Source organism: Oncorhynchus clarkii, chromosome 24, assembly GCF_045791955.1.
Source record: "Oncorhynchus clarkii lewisi isolate Uvic-CL-2024 chromosome 24, UVic_Ocla_1.0, whole genome shotgun sequence".
In the NCBI taxonomy this organism is placed as follows: domain Eukaryota; kingdom Metazoa; phylum Chordata; class Actinopteri; order Salmoniformes; family Salmonidae; genus Oncorhynchus; species Oncorhynchus clarkii.
Window position 1 is genome coordinate 15818887 of NC_092170.1, and position 16710 is coordinate 15835596.

Here is a 16710-nt window from a genome sequence, read left to right on the forward strand (position 1 = left end):
AGAGCAGGGAGCCAGAGAGACGAAGAGGAGGGAGGGAGTTAGCCACTTGCGCACCAAATGAGCTCAAGCTCATCATCATCTACAGCAGAGCGCATCTCTGATCACACACACGCGCGCGCACACGGTAGCCTGCTGCAGCCGTAAGAAAACAGATCCAGAGGAGCACGCGAGAAGACACATAAAGAGAGAGAGGCGGAGAGACCGAGACTGAGGAGAGAGGCAGATATCTGCAGATAGAGATGTCAGGCGTTGTGGTGTCTCTGTGTCTGCTAGCGGTCTTTGTGCTGCTGTGTGAGCTGAGCAGGAGAATCTTAACCAAGCTACTAGCTCCCAGAGGGCTGTGTCTGTCTGCTGTTTACGCAGTGGAGCTGGTCTCTACGCTGCAGCTGTGTATCTGCAACCTAGAGCTGCGTCTATTGGGGGAGGTGGGCCGTCTGCAGCCTCAGTTCTGTCTCAGCCTCACATATCTGGTATCTGTGGTCCATGGCCTCACCTTCCATGGAGCCCTGGGGAACCCCTGTAGCACGCTGGAATACACCTACCGGGGACGCCTCACTGCCAGGTTCTATTCTATTCTATTCTACTGTATTCTATTGTTGTCTCTATCTAATGGATACATTATCTATTCTATAATTGTCTCCATGTAATGGATACATTATCTACTCTATTGTTGATTCTATGTAATGGACACATTATCTATTATATTGTTGTCTCTATGTAATGGATACATGATCTATTCTATTGTTAATTATATGTAATGGATACCTATTTTAGTCTATTCCTTATAATAGAGATTTTTGTATGAAAAATTATTATATTCTATGTAAAATGTACACTACCGTTCAAAAGTTTGGTGTCACTTAGAAATGTCCTTGTTTTTTTAAAGAAAAGCAATATTTTTGTCCATTAAAATAACATCAAATTGATCAGAAATACAGTGTAGACATTGTCTAGGCCCATTATCAGCAACCATCACTCCTGTGTTCCAATGGCACATTGTGTTAGCTAATCCAAGTTTAGCATTTTAAAAGGCTAATTGATCATTAGAAAACCCTTTTGCAATTACGTTAGCACAGCTCAAAACTGTTGTCCTGATTAAAGAAGCAATATAACTGGCCTTCTTTAGACTAGTTGAGTATCTGGAGAATCAGCATTTGTGGGTTCGATTACAGGCTCAAAATGGCCAGAAACAAAGGACTTTCTTCTGAAACTCGTCAGTCTATTCTTGTTCTGAGAAATGAAGGTTATTCCAGGCGAGAAATTGCCAAGAAACTGAAGATCTCGTACAACGCTGTGTACTACTCCCTTCACAGAACAGCGCAAACTGTCTCAAACCAGAATAGAAAGAGGAGTTGGAGGCCCCGGTGCACAACTGAGCAAGGAGACAAGTACATTAGAGTGTCTAGTTTGAGAAACAGACGCCTCACAAGTCCTCAACTGGCAGCTTCATTAAATAGTACCAGCAAAACACCAGTCTCAACGTCAACAGTGAAGAGGCGACTCCGGGATGCTGGCCTTCTAAAGGATACTATTGTTGATTATATGTAATGGATACATGATATATTATATATTTGTATATATATATTATATATATATATATATTGTTGAATATGTAATGGATACCTATTTTAGTATATTCTTTATAATAGATAGAATATAATAGATTTTTCATCCAATACTAAGTAAAATGTACACTACCGTTCACAAGTTTGGTGTTACTTAAAAATGTCCTTGTTTTTGAAAGAAAATAAAATAAATTGTCCATTAAAATAACATCTAATTTGATCAGAAATACAGTGTAAACATTGTTAATGTTGTAGATGACTATTGTAGCTGGAAACAGCAGATTTTTAATGGAATATCTAAATAGGAAACAGAGGCCCATTATCAGCAACCATCACTCCTGTGTTCCAATGGCACGTTGTGTTAGCTGAACGGTAGTGTATATTCTGTTAAATTCTATGGGTACATATTCTATTCTATGCATAATTACATTCTATTGCCGTCTTTCTATAATGGATATGTATTATATGGATACATATTCTATTCTACTCTATTGTATTCAGGAGCGGTGTGCTGAGGATGGTGTGCCAGTTCATGGCAGCAAGCGTGGCTCGCACCATGCTACAGGGGCTGTGGGCCCTCGGTCTCTCTGACCTGCACCTGAGACACACACTCCAGGGCTTCCAATGCATTAGCCCCATCCACACAGACACACACACCAGCCTGGTGCTCCCCGGCCCTCTGGTCACCGCTGCAGCTGTGGAGCTGGCAGGGGCCTTTGCCATGCAAACCGCCTTCACACACACACACACTATGGACCAGAGGTACCGGGTACATGCCATAGCAGCACTCACCGCTACCTTGACCTATGCAGGTGGGTTACGGTGTTTAACCCTGTGTGTGTGTTATTGTTGCAGGTGTCAGTGATAGGAGCAGTGTTTAAGCCTTTGTGTGTTTGTGTTGCAGGTGGCAAGATGACGGGGGCTGTGTTTAACCCTGCGTTGGCCCTCTCCACCCAGTTCTCCTGCAGTGGGCACTCCTTTCTGGATTATTGCCTGGTCTACTGGCTGGCTCCTCTATTAGGTACGCACACACACACACACACACACACAGGTGGTCCACTTTCTTTTCTGTTTTTCTGACATTACTCCCACTCTCTTCTTCCCTCCTCTTTTCTAACCCCCCCCACCCCACCCCCACCCTGCAGGTATGATGTGTTCGGTCCTGTTGTTTGATCAGATGTTGTCTGGTAGAGCTGCTCCCTACCGCCCCCTTCTGGCTAACAAGAGGAAATGACCCTGGGTCATTTTCATTAGTGCACATGTAGCAAAACCCGTTTTGTAACAGAATACATTTAACTACAAAAACACGTTTTTTATTAGTCAAGTTCAGGTAGTTCCTCCCCTTTTTGGTTAGTTTTCTTCTGTTTGGTGTCTACGGCCCTGGACCCACCATCAATCCCTACGAACCGAAGAACCCTGATGCATAGTGACCTCTTTAAAACTAAGCACATTCAAACAAAAAAAAAAACTAAATATTGAGATGTTTTATAATCTAGTATGATTTGTGCAGTGGTGGCTGGTGGCATTTAAAAATTGGTCTGGAACGTAATGGTACCATTTCATTTACTCTAATCCAGACATTTTTATGAGCTGTCTTCCTCTGGATTGATGTAAAAAAAAAAAAATTCTGTAGTTAGTAGTGTTAGTAGCATATTTAAAACTATTTGAGATAGTATTTTATGTACAGTTCTTCAATAGATATGCCTATGGCCAACTTGAGGAGTATTGTCAACCTTTCCAAGTCACCCCGCTCCTCCGCAGTCCACACACTCCACTGGCTTCCAGTCAAAGCTCACATCTACTACAAGACCATGGTACTTGCCTACGGAATAGCAGGAGGAACTGCCCCTCCAATCTACCTTCAGGCTATGCACAAACCCTACACCCCAACCCGAGCACTCTGTTCTGCCACCTCTGGTCTCTTGACCCCTATGGGAGGGAAGCTCCCCTCAGCCCAGTCCAAGCTCTCCTCTGTCCTGGCACCCCAATGGTGGAACCAGCTAGAACAGCTGAGTCCCTGCCCATCTCCAAAAACATCTGAAAACCTACCTCTTCAAAGAGTATCTTAAAAAAGTCCACAGTATCCATCTCTTCGCCCCCCCCCCCCCCCCCACCACCACACACACACACACACACAAAAGCCTTTTGTGAACTAACACTCGCACTTTACTTTTCTCCCCTTAGTAGCTGTGTCTTGGCTGAAAGCTACTTTGAGGAAAAACATCCTTGCTATTACTGTGATATGTGGTTGTCTCACCTAGCCATCTTAAAATGAATGCACTGTAAGTCACTCTGGATAAGAGTCTGCTAAATGACAAAAATGTAATTTAAATGTTCGCAAACTGGGTCAGACCTAGGTGAATGATAAAAAAAGGTGCTCTGACAATAGTTTTGATGATTTAAGTTGGTGAAATGAACAGTTAAAATGGTCAGAGTTGAGTTGCTTTTCCAATCCTTAAGCTGTGAGTGAGTGTAGCTCCGGTGGCCTGCTACACCAGACACAGAACTTTTGCAGATCAAGAGTTGCTCCTATTTATTTAAATGAAACATGGACGTAAACACTCTGTGAGAGGCTTGCGCTGCTCAGCGTAAAATTACGCTCTGGCTCAATTTTTATGATTGACACAGCTTGCTCCCAAGGCCAATAGTTTTAATTGGCTCTCGCTCTGCTCGCGCTGCCTAATAGCTTGAGCATAGCAAATAAGAAACCTTGGTTTCTGTGGCCACGGGTGGTCTAGTGCAGTGGTCCCAAACTTTTCACAACAATTACAACAATATCTATGGGCTAAAAAAAATCTACATTAAAAAAAGGAACTGATGCAGAGGTGCCGCCAGAGATTTTGGGCCCCATGAAAAGATATCACATTGGGCCACATCACCACAGGCCACACCAACCCTGCGCAATTGCTGTAACCACACACCTCCAGAACCCAATCGACCCATTCAAAGCTTTAAATAACTCTAGCTTTGCAGGCTTACAACTCTCTTGTAGTCCGATATTTACTGACAGTGAGCTGTGAAAATATAAGACTGTGCAGATATGCATGCAACATTCTGCATACAGTGGAATTCACAATTTGATGCAAGACTGATACCCTCTATAAGAAATGTGCTGAAGGCCATCATCTTTTACAGTCAAAATGTAATTTTAATGGTACAATTCTTGAATGGAGAATTCTCTTAACATTAATGAATAACTTAAAATAAATATAACTTAAATATACATTAACCTCTTCAATTAAAAATAAATTAACATTATCATCTATAGAATGATAACAAACAAAATAATAAAAGTTCAAATATAACTTAAATATACATTAATCTCTTCAATTAAAATGAATTAACATGATCATCTATAGAATGATAACAAACAAAATAATAAAATCAGAAGCATATTTTTGAACTGTTTTCAGTCTGTTCTCAGCCTGTGGGCATCATGTGTGTAGTGATCCAATATCCATAGCCATGCCATTTAAGAGTTATCACTGGGCCTTGCTCAGCGTTACTCACCAAGAGCCCAGCGCCGAGCCTTTTTGCTGGCAAAGTCACTGATCAAGTCTCTGATATCCAGCTTTCTAGCTAATTGACTTTCAATGGACAGAGTGGCAAGACTGCAAAGCCTGTCCTGGGACATAGTGGACCTCAAATAGTTTTTAGCTTACTGAAAGCTCTCTCGCCACCAGCAATAGTAATAGGCAGTGTGCAAAATATGCATAAAGCAATGCACACTTCTCCAAAAATGCTTTGCAGCTGCATCTTACAAATTGCATTCGGGAGACCAAGAGGAGACAAGTTAGAGGGGAAAGTGGCAGCATATACAGTGTTCAGGTGTCTTACTTCATGTTGAAACTCAGGTGTAAGATCTCTGGAATACTTCATGATCAGTGGTTGGCACACAGAAGGGACTTTATCCTCACGAATCTGTCCAACTTTCAGAACAGCAGAAAATGATTCTACAATTTTTGCAGTGGTGTGGAACCAAGTGTCCAAGTCACTTATGTTGTCAATAGCAGTAAAAAACAGTGTTCCAAAACTGCTGCACTGTCCTGAGCCGTCTCCTCTTGAGAGGTCTCATCATGGAATCTCCTCTGGCGGCTGTGTTCCTTGCTCAATTGAGGTGCAACATCCATTTGCGTAGCAATCAGTGTTGCCTCAGACAGGAGAGACTCCCATTCATCTCTAAGAGCCCACATCTCTTCCTTTAAGGCTCTGATATTGGCTGCCTCTGTGTCAAGTGAGATGTTTCCTGACTGGAGAATCACATTCCTGTCCTCAATGAATTGCAGTACCTGCAATTATGCTAACTGACATGTCATTGAACACAATGCTGCTCACCTCCTTCAGTTGGGAGTAGGGCTGGTTCAGGGGTATGGGGATGAGGAGACAGGGCTGGTTCAGGGGTATGGGGATGGGGTGACAGGGCTACTGAGCCTGAAGCTGCATCTGTTGGGCCTGGCACCAGGCAGGGGCAGGGAGAACTGATTTAGTATGAATAGCTTGCTAAAAGTTTGCCTGCATTGATTAAATCTCGGCTGAAAGAGTCTCGAAATGTAAACATTTTGAAGATATTAACACATTGAAAATATTAACTCACTAATGTTAGGGGATCAAAAGTAGCCTATTTCACTACGGACTACGCTACCAGGTTAATTTCCACCACTCACAGACTACACCCACCTTCCTTTGTGAACAATTGGGTGACATACTGTCGCCCTTCCTTTTCTCTCTCCTGTCTTTTTCGTTTATGGAAACCAGATTTTTCTTTAGGAAGCTGAAACATTATGCTCCACTGGCACTCCTCACTCGCAATTCACTGCTAGCAAGTACCGTTCGCGCCTGGTTTGGGGGTAGAGGCTCTCTGGATTTTTACTTTTTTGCCAAAAACAAGAAAAGAAACCGTTAGTTTTATTAGTACATTGTAAATAAAAAATATATTAATGATGATAGGTTAATAATTTAATGTTGAAAAATTTTTTACCGAATGTTATAATACTTGTTTAGGGCCCCTGTCATTCACAGGCCCATAGAATCGTCCTAACATTTCCCACATATATGCAGCCCCTGAACTGATACACTACCCATTTTTGAAACTGCTCCTTGTGCATTCTATTATACATTTCAAGAGTAAGTTTAAAGCCAGACTGAGACCCTCGCCCCGCAGTTTGGGAACCACTGGTCTAGCGGTCTAGGCTACTGTCTCTGGTGCTCATTTACAGCTTACCGTTTCGAATCCGGCCCAAAGCAATTTCAGCACACTCTCCTATCTATAATGAACAAAAACAAACACAACATGCAACAATTTAAAATAATTTGCTGAGTTACAGTTCATAAGGAAATCAGTCAATTCAAATGCATTTATTAGGCCCTAATCTATGAATTTCACAACTGGGCAAGGGAGCAGCCATAGGTGGGATTGGGAGGACATAGCCCCCCCCCCCCCCAGACTATCCCACAGGTGAAGGTCTTGGGCTGGTGTGGTTACATGTGGTCTGCGGTTGTGAGGCCGGTTGGACATACTGCCAAATTGATAGAGAAATGAACACAAAATCACTGGTGGACGTTCCTGCAGTCAGCACTCAAATTGCATACTCCCTCAGCATGGAGTTGTGTGACAAAACATCACATTTTAGAGTGGCCTTTGTCCCCATCACAAGGTGCATCTGTATAATGATCATGCTGTTTAATCAGCTTCTTGATATGCCACACCTGTCAGGTAGATGGGTTATCTTGACAAAGGGATGTTAACAAATTTGTGCATATGGAACATTTCTGGGATCTTTTATTTCAGCTCCTGAAACATGGACCAACACTTTGCATGTTGCGTTTATATTTTTGTTCAGCATAATAAAACAGACTTCAATATTAAAACATTTGCTGACACCTCAGCGTAGCGCCTATGTTACGTGTTATGTTATGTGTACATAACACAAACACACTGTTATTCATACAAAAACTATTTATTTATTGAAGAGATTTCATACAAAGACAACACTGCTCCCTGTTGGGGAAAACTCAGTACAACTGGTCTTCAGGTACAAAACACGAGAGGAATATATATGTGTGTGGAAAATGATGCCTTGGGGACAGGAAGTGGAGACGTTGTATTCTCCTATCCCACAATGTACCACAAGTGCTTTGACTGGCTGAGATCCATCTGAGAGAAGAAGACGGAGCAAAAAAGACAGTGAGAGACTTAGCTACAGTATGGTAAAGCAGGTCCATAAAGTTGACAGCAGGATGTGGATTTAAAGGTGATCACACAAAACATCACACTAACATACTGATAATTATAACGTAGTATTATGATATGTTTTTACTAGTGGTCTATGTCTGCATCTTCAAACTGTCCAGCCACCGTCGACCCTGCATCCACCTCCACCCCATCTGCAAAGACAGACATAGAAATACAATGACTAGAACAGCCAATATACTGATTATCATGAAACACATGCAGCTTTCTTCATGCTCATGTGTTCATAACGGGTGTGGGCTATGCTCTGAACTATATACCCGCTGGTCAGAGTGAGAAAAAGAAAGTGAAAGTGTTTTTTTTTTCCCTTTCAAGATAGAGATAGGGGCTCTGAATGCCTTGGAAGACAAAGTACATGTGACAAAGTCACACAGGAAAAGACATTCATACTGGAAATTCCAGCAGTGTGTGTCAAACAAACCTGGCCAGATTGATTTACTATACTGAGTTATATTTACTTACTATGTTAAGTTACAGCGCATTCCTAAAGTATTCAGACCCCTTGACTTTTTCTACATTTTGTTACGTTACAGCTTTAGCGCCAGAGGAGATGGTTGCCGTTTTACGGGCTCCTAACCAATTGTGCTATTTTGAATGTTTTTTTGCATTGTTTGTAACTTAATCTGTACATATGTTTCTGCCACCTCTTATGACTGAAAATAGCTTCTGGATATCAGAACAGCGATTACGCACCTTGAACTGGACAAAGATTTTTTCTTTAATGAGTCGGACGCGAAGAATTTACTCCAGATACCCGACCAGGCTCAAAGAAGAGAAGACACCGAGGTATCTCTCCCCCTTTTAATTTGGGATCAAATATGCTCTGAAAGCAAACATGTTGACATGAGTACCCTGATAACGGGGAATTCATGCCATTCTGAAAAAATTGTCCATGTCTCTTGTGATAATTCGTCGGCGAGTGGGTAACCCGCCTCTACCATCCGTCCTATTGGCCAACGTGCAATCATTGGAGAATAAACTGGATGAGCTCCGTTCAAGACCACCCTACCAACGGGACATTAAAAACTGTAATATCTTATGTTTCACAGAGTCATGGCTGAACGACAACATGGAGCAGGAGGAGCACTGCCAGAACCCTGCAAAAATGTGCATGTGTCTGCTCAAACGGTCAGAAACAGACTCCATGAGGGTGGTATGAGGGCCCGACGTCCACAGGTGGGGGTTGTGCTTACAGCCCAACACCGTGCAGGACGTTTGGCATTTGCCAGAGAACACCAAGATTGGCAAATTCGCCACTGGCGCCCTGTGCTCTTTACAGATGAAAGCAGGTTCACACTGAGCACGTGACAGTCTGGAGACGCCGTGGAGAACGTTCTGCTGCCTGCAACATCCTCCAGCATGACCGGTTTGGCGGTGGGTCAGTCATGGTGTGGGGTGGCATTTCTTTGGGGGGCCGCACAGCCCTCCATGTGCTCGCCAGAGGTAGCTTGACTGCCATTAGGTACCGAGATAAGATTCTCAGACCCCTTGTGAGACCATATGCTGGTGCGGTTGGCCCTGGGTTCCTCCGAATGCAAGACCTCATGTGGCTGGAGTGTGTCAGCAGTTCCTGCAAGAGGAAGGCATTGATGCTATGGACTTAATTATATTCTTCTGATTCCCACTCATAAGCAAAAACCCACAGTGACCGTCCCTACATACCCCAACCAGAAGCCATGGATTACAGGCAACATCTGCACTGAGCTAAACGATAGAGCTGTAGCACTCACATCAGTAGCCATGAAGTACTTTGAAAGGCTGGTAATGGCTCACAACACCATTATCCCAGAAACCCTAAATCCACTCCAATTTGCATACAGCCCCAACAGATGACGCAATCTCTATTGCACTCAACACTGCCCTTTCCCACATGGACAAAAGGTCCATGTGAGAATGCTGTTCATTGACTACAGCCCAGCATTCAGCACCATAGTGCCCTCAAAGGTCATCATTAGGCTAAGGACCCTGGGACTAAACACCTCCCTCTGCAACCGGATCCTTGACTTCATGACAGGCCGCTCCCAGTGGTAAGGGTAGGCAACAATATATCTGCCATGCTGATCCTCAACACAGGGGCCCCTCAGGGGTGCGTGCTTTGTCCCCTCCATGACTGCATGGCCAAGCACGATTCCAACACCATTATTAAGTTTGCCGACAACACAACGCGATAGGCTTGATCACCGACAACGATGAGACAGCCTATAGGGAGGAGGTCAGAGACCTGGAACTGTAGTGCCAGGACAACCTCTCCCTTAACTTGATCAAGACAAAGGAGATGATTGTGGACTACAGGAAAAAGAGGGCCGAGCACACCTCCATTCTCACCAACAGGGCTGTAGTGGAGCAGGTTGAACGCTTCAAGTTCCTTGGTGTCCACATCACCAACAAGCTAACATGGTCCAAACACACCAAGACAGTCGTGAAGAGGGTACGAAAATGCCCATTCCCCCTCAGGAGACTGAAAAGTTTTGGCATGGGTCCTCAGATCGTCAAAAGGTCCTACAGCTGCACCACCGAGAGCATGGTTGCTGGTTGCATCACCGCCTGGTATTGCAACTGCTCGGCCTCTGACCGCATGGCGCTACAGTGGGTAGTGCATACGGACCAGTACATCACTGGGGACAAGCTTCCTGTCACCCAGGAAAAGGGATACAACCTTTATACCAGGTTGAATCAGAGGAAGGTCATAAAAATTGCCAGACTCCAGCCATTTTTTAACTCTTCTTTTTCTTAAAACTGGATTGTTGGTTAAAGGCTTGTAAGTAAGCATTTCACGATAAGGTCTACTCCTGTTGTATTCGGCACAATTTTTGTTCTAAAATTGACTGACATACCAGTAATCAATCTACACACAATACACAAAACAAAAACAGGTTAAGACATTTTAGCAAATGTATTAAAAAAATAACTTATTTACATAAGAATTCAGACCCTTTGCTATGAGACTCGAAATAGCATCCTGTTTCCATTGATCATCATGGAGATGTTTCTACAACTTGGGAGTCCACCTGTAACTTCAACTGATTGGACATGATTTGAAAGGCACACACCTGTCTATATGAGGTCCCACAGTTGACAGTGCATGTCAGGGCAAAAACCAAGCCACGAGGTCAAAGCAATCGTCTGTAGAGCTCCGAGACAGGATTGTGCCGAGGCACAGATCTGGGGAAGGGTACCAAAACATTTCTGCAGCATTGAAGAAGTTTGGAACCGCCAAAACTTTTCCTAGAGCTGGCCGCCTGGTTAAACTGAGCAATCAGGGGAGAAGAGCTCCAGTGGCAACAGCCTCCTGGGACTAGACAGCACTACTAGGGGGGGTTCATGTATCATGAAATTAACTAATACGGTACTCTGGTGAATGTGATCAGCACGCAGAGCTGGATGCGTGTCCCTGCTGAGGACACCTCAGACAAGGTTAAAGGTCAACTGAAGGGGCGTGTGACCCTGGCCGAGGGGGGTTGGACCGCTTGCCTTCCCATTGGTCTACCCTCTGGGGTTGCCCTTCGCCAGGAGACACAAAGTGGCTGGGGAGAAGCACCTAGAGTGCTGGGAGGAGGAGTGGAGTCGCACCATGATTCTGTTCTCCAGAGGAGAATGGCTAGCCGGTAGGGGGACCACTATAGAAGAACACATTCAGTCGGCCGGGTCAGAGCTCAGATGGCTCTTAGAGAAACGTGGGAACAGGTACCATGTCAACAACAAGGAGAAAGAGCTACCACAGAAAATCAAAAAGTAGGTACCAAATAGGGAAGAGATGGAGGGAGAGAGATGGTACAAGAGAGAAAAGATAGAAGTGTAAGAAGAGTGTGTGACAGAGGGAAGAGATTCTAGCAGATGTATCCTTCTCAGAGAAACACAGCCACAGAAATTGAGTGTTTTCACTCTTTTGTAGTGATAAGTCAGCGACAGGCTGGAGTTGGAGAACCATCCGGTGCTCCAGAGAAGGACTAACTGTACTGGCTTATTAGTTGCCAGTATCAGGCTGACTTCAATGCTCTTATTTTAACTTCTGGAAGGCTCCATGGCTAAGCTCCCTCATGACAGAGAAGCTTGTTCCATTCAAGCCAGTCAGGATATTCTAAGACCAAGTAGCTAGCCTGGTAATATTTTTATAACCTATATCAATGTTTTTGCATGCATCTTTTATTGTATTATGTTATGTTCTCTTTGTTATGTACTTGCTGTTATGTAGTGACTATGTAGAGCAGGATCATTGTCACTCTGTCCTCAACTGCCATCCAGGCTGTATCTCAACTGGCCGTGATTGGGAGTTCCATAGGGCGGCACTAAATTGGCCTAGCGTCGTCCGGGTTTGGCCGGTGTAGGCCGTCATTGTAAATAAGAATTTGTTCTTAACGGACTTGCCTAGTTAAATAAATCTCGTGGTTATTACAATACACACCACATCTAACAAGCAGAGCTGAGAAAGTCAGTTTCAAGAACCTCCGCTGTGTATTATTTACATCCCGTTCATGAAACTTTGCCTGTGGGGTTATACTATTTCAGTGTGTGTGTGTGACCTACCCTTGTATCCTGTGTTTGACTATGTGTGTGACCTATTCTTGTACGTGTGTGACCCACCGTCAAACTCTCCATTGGTCTCATCAGTGCGGACCCCAGCCATGTGAAAGGTGTTTGCGACAGACTGAGCTAACATGCCCTCCAGTCTCTGTAGAGTGGCCTGGCCTTCAGCCCTCAGCCCCGACACACCCTCCTCATATGTACAGAATGACGGGATATCACCCTGACCATGCTCTGGGGGACAGAGAGAGAATACCACCAGTGAGTGCGTGTGTACCTGTGTGTGTAGTAGTAGTAGTAGCAGCTGGTAGGGTGAGTGCATAGTTGTTAGGCTTCTTACCTGCCTCTTTTCCGTTGAAGGGAGAAAGAAGGTGGAGATACAATGTTAATATTATCTTCTTGATTACTCCATCTATGTGAGTTCATGAACTGTTAAAGTGTGTCTGTATGCTTGTATAAATGAGTGAGTTACACACCTGCCTCCTCCACATCGTACTCATCTCCGTCAAAATCCCCGTTGGAGTCTTCGTCATCTGGGTCTGGGTGCAGGGCCTGACACTCACACATCGCTGAAAACATAGACTCCACTGGACACACACACACACACATTAGGGAAATCCTAGCTGGCATAGCGATTCCAAACTAGAGCTGCATGTCAAAAAACTGGAGAGACAAAAGCTTAAGACATCCTTGTTATTGGCTATTGTACAGCACTGGTTACATTATATGTAGAATATGTTATTATCTGTGACCTGCTTAATAAAGATGCATTGACTTAAATTTAGCCCTGCACAACTAGACATCCCTCTCCCCTCACACTTACATGCTGCCTTGTCGCTAGGGACGAAGCGGATCTCTGTGATCCCCTCACACTCGTCTTCCTCATCCTCCTCATCATCATGGGCATTTTCCTGCATCTCATCTGGGGAAAACACAGACACACACTTTAGGATCTTCTTACTCGATCACAAGTTTGCATTTCACTGCGAGTTTGATATTGACACTGATGGACAGGTGTGTTTCTCACCGTTGAGTTTTGCATTGACCATGACGTATAGATGTTCCTGTGGGTAGGCGCTGAGGTCTCGTGAGATGGCGTGAAGGCTGATAGTGGGGTACTCCAGAGAGAAGCCCATCCCTGACCCGTCAAACCACGACAACCGCCTGGAAAACACAGGAAAGCAAAATTCTCACTCAGCGTCAACAAAAATGAGATTATCGTGGACTTCAGGAAACAGCACCCCCCCCTATCCACATTAACAGGACCGCAGGGGAGGTGGAAAGCTTCAAGTTCCTCGGCATACACATCACTGACAAACTGAAATGGTCCACCCACACAGATAGTGTGGTGAAGAAAGCGCAACAGCACCTCTTCAACCTCAGGAGGCTGAAGAAATTTGGCTTGGCACCTAAAACCCTCAAACTACCTGCCCAGAGGGTGGTGCGGTCTGCCCAACGCATCACCGGTTGCAAACTACCTGCCCTCCAGGACACCTACAGCACCCAATGTCACAGGAAGGCCAAAAAAAAGGTTATCAAGGACAACAACCACCTGAGCCACTGCCTGTTCACCCCACTACATTCCAGAAGGTGAGGGCAGTACAGGTGCATCAAAGCTGGGACCGAGAGACTGAAAAACAGCGTCTATCTCAAGGCCATCAGACTGTTAAATGGCCATCACTAGCACAGAGGCTGTTGCCTATATACAGACTTGAAATCACTGGCCACTTCAATGGAACACTAATCACTTAAACAATGTTACATATCTTGCATAACTCATCTCATATGGATATACTCTATACTATTCTACTTAATCTTAGTCAATGCTGCTCTGACATTACTCGTCCATATACTTATACATTCTTAATATCATTATTTTACTTAGATGTGTGTGTATTGGGTATATGTTGTGAAATTGTTAGATATTACTGCACTGTCAGTGCTAGAAACACAAGCATTTCACTACACCCGAAATAACATATTCTAAACACATGCATGTGACCAATAACATTTGATGACTATTATATGGTGGAAACTCATTGTATTTCCTTGATTCATCTTGTCCTCCCTCCTTGCCTCCTCAAAACGGAGGAACCTCAGATCTTCCCGGCCAATGTGCTTTGAGAAGGAGACAAGGAGGAAGGATGTGAGGCAAGGAGAAGTGATTAATCAATTAAATATAACTGAGATCCACGTCAAGTCATTGACTAGTTAGCTAACATGATGCAAAATTCAAGTTCAAGGTGCTCAAGTTGAAGTTTATAAAAAAATACATGTTAAGTGTATATTTTCAAAGCAAAAACACTAAGGAAACATGTAAGTCTTGAAACTTCCTGATTTTAGGACTTTAGAAATTAGCTAGCATGCTAACTAACAAATGTCAACTGGCTAACTAGCCACCACACCGAGCGTCACATACGTTTCAGCAACGTAGAGAGTCCCTGTGCCGAGACCCTTCCCGTCCAACACCGCCGTCGTCTCGCCTTGTTCATGCCGGACTCCCTCGGTGGGTGGGGGGACACTCCTTAGCAGAACCATCCTCGGAAACCGATGGAGGACGGCAGAGAAAACTCTCTTTTGGGTCGGTCCACAACACTGCACTTCTGTGACCTGGCTGGCTAACTTCGTTTCCCAAAACTGCCTATTTAACTATCTGAACAGACACGGATAGCTAGATGTCTGTGCAGGCAAGACAAAAGACGATATAGCTATCGATAGCCTGAAGAGTTAACGAGTCCGAATATTTATTTAGTAGACATTCCCCTGAAACGTTAGTGCCATTAGCTTGCTCGGTAGCATTTACTCGACCCAGCTCCCACTGCTAGCTAGCAGGTAGCCAACGTCACCGTTCTTATTATACCTCAGTGGTAACAACTACGCATCCCCGCCAAGAAAATAAGTTGCGACAAAGTAAATATGGCTTGTAATAAAAAATGTAAGCGCTTATTGGTCTTATTTTTTAGGTTCGGGTTCTTTATAGCTCAGAGTTAGGGTTTCAAATAGATACATTGTAGAAATAGGCGAGGGTTATGACGCTGTGAAAACTAGTGACGGAGAAAAGAAGGAACAGCGACGGCAAGACAACATTACCGCCAACTACAGGTCGGGGGGTGTACGAGGAAGTGATGATTTTCCTCTTCCTACTAGCCGCGCGAAAAGTTAAAAACAACAACTACTTATGTTGTGGACACCGAAGGTATGTGGACACCTGCTAGTCGAAAATATAATTCCAAAATCATGGGCATTACTATGGAGTTGGTTCCCATTTGCTTATATAACAGCCTCCACTGTTCTGGGGAGGCTTTCTACTAGATGTTGGAACATTGCTGCAGGGACTTGTTTCCTTTCAGCCACAAGAACATTATTGAGGTTGGGCGCTGATGATGGGCAATTAGGTCTGGCTTGCCGTCTCCGTTCCAATTGAGCCCAAAGGTGTTCAATGGGGTTGAGGTCAGGGCTCTGTGCAGGCCAGTCAAGTTCTTCCACACTGATCTCCATAAACCATTTCTGTATTGACCTCGCTTTGTCATGCTGAAACAGGAAAGGTCCTTCCCCAAACTGTTGTAACAAAGCTGGAAGCACAGAATCGTTGAGAATCAGTGGTGGAAAATGTATCCAATTGTCATACTTGAGTAAAAGTAAAGATTCCATAATAGAAAATGACAGGTAAAAGTGAAACACCCAGTAAAATACTACTTGAGTAAAAGTCAGTATTTGGTATTTGCTAAAATATACTTAAGCATCAAAATTAAAAGTATAAGTAATCTCATATTCCTTATACTAAGCAAACCATTTAACATGTTTTAATTTACAGAAAGCCAGGGGCACACTCCAACATACATACATAATTTACAAATTAAGCATCTGTTTAATGAGTCCAGAGGATCAGAGGCAATAGAGATGATCAGGGATGTTATCTTGATAATTGTGATTTGGACCATTTTCCTGTATTGCCAAGCATTCAAAATATAAAGTACTTTAGGTGCCAGGGAAAATGTGTGGAGTAAAAAGTACATTATTTTGTTAAGAAATGTAGTAAAGTAAAAGTTGTCAAAAATATAAATAGTAAAGTACAGACACCCCAAAAAACAACTTAAGTAAAAAATACTTTAAAGTATCTACTTAAGTACTTTACACCACTGTCTAGAATGTCATTGCATACTGTAGCGTTAAGATTTCACTTCACTGGAACTAAGGGGCCTAGCCCGAATCATGAAAAACAGCCCCAGATCATTATTCCTCCTCCACCAAACTTTACATTTGGCACTATGTAATAGGGAAGGTAGCGTTCTTCTGCCATCCACCAAACCCCAATTAATCTGTCGGACTGGCAGATGGTGAAGCGTGATTCATCACTCCAGTGAACATGTTTCC

At 43.7% G+C, this 16710-nt stretch overlaps 2 protein-coding genes across 3 annotated transcripts; one reads left to right on the forward strand and one right to left on the reverse strand.

Annotated features, from left to right (window-relative positions):
* The first annotated feature begins 78 nt into the window (after positions 1-78).
* LOC139382861 (aquaporin-11-like) lies at positions 79-2799 on the forward strand. Its single transcript, XM_071127102.1, has 4 exons — positions 79-562; positions 2067-2377; positions 2470-2586; positions 2711-2799. The coding sequence occupies exons 1-4, from the start codon at positions 240-242 to the stop codon at positions 2797-2799; spliced, it is 840 nt and encodes a 279-aa protein (XP_070983203.1). The 5' UTR covers positions 79-239.
* A 4707-nt stretch (positions 2800-7506) lies between these two features.
* LOC139382889 (methylosome subunit pICln-like) lies at positions 7507-15369 on the reverse strand. 2 transcript variants are annotated; one of them, XM_071127144.1, is made up of 7 exons: positions 14756-15369; positions 13364-13500; positions 13160-13258; positions 12813-12923; positions 12397-12570; positions 7883-7949; positions 7507-7719 (listed from the first exon to the last, which is right to left on the reverse strand). In XM_071127144.1, coding segments are annotated over exons 1-7 (708 nt in total). In that variant the 5' UTR covers positions 14875-15369; the 3' UTR covers positions 7507-7718. The 2 variants fall into 2 exon arrangements, with proteins under 2 accessions (XP_070983245.1, XP_070983246.1); XM_071127145.1 differs by lacking the exons at positions 7507-7719; positions 12397-12570 and having other exon boundaries at positions 7882-7949; positions 14756-15119.
* Positions 15370-16710: the final 1341 nt, after the last annotated feature.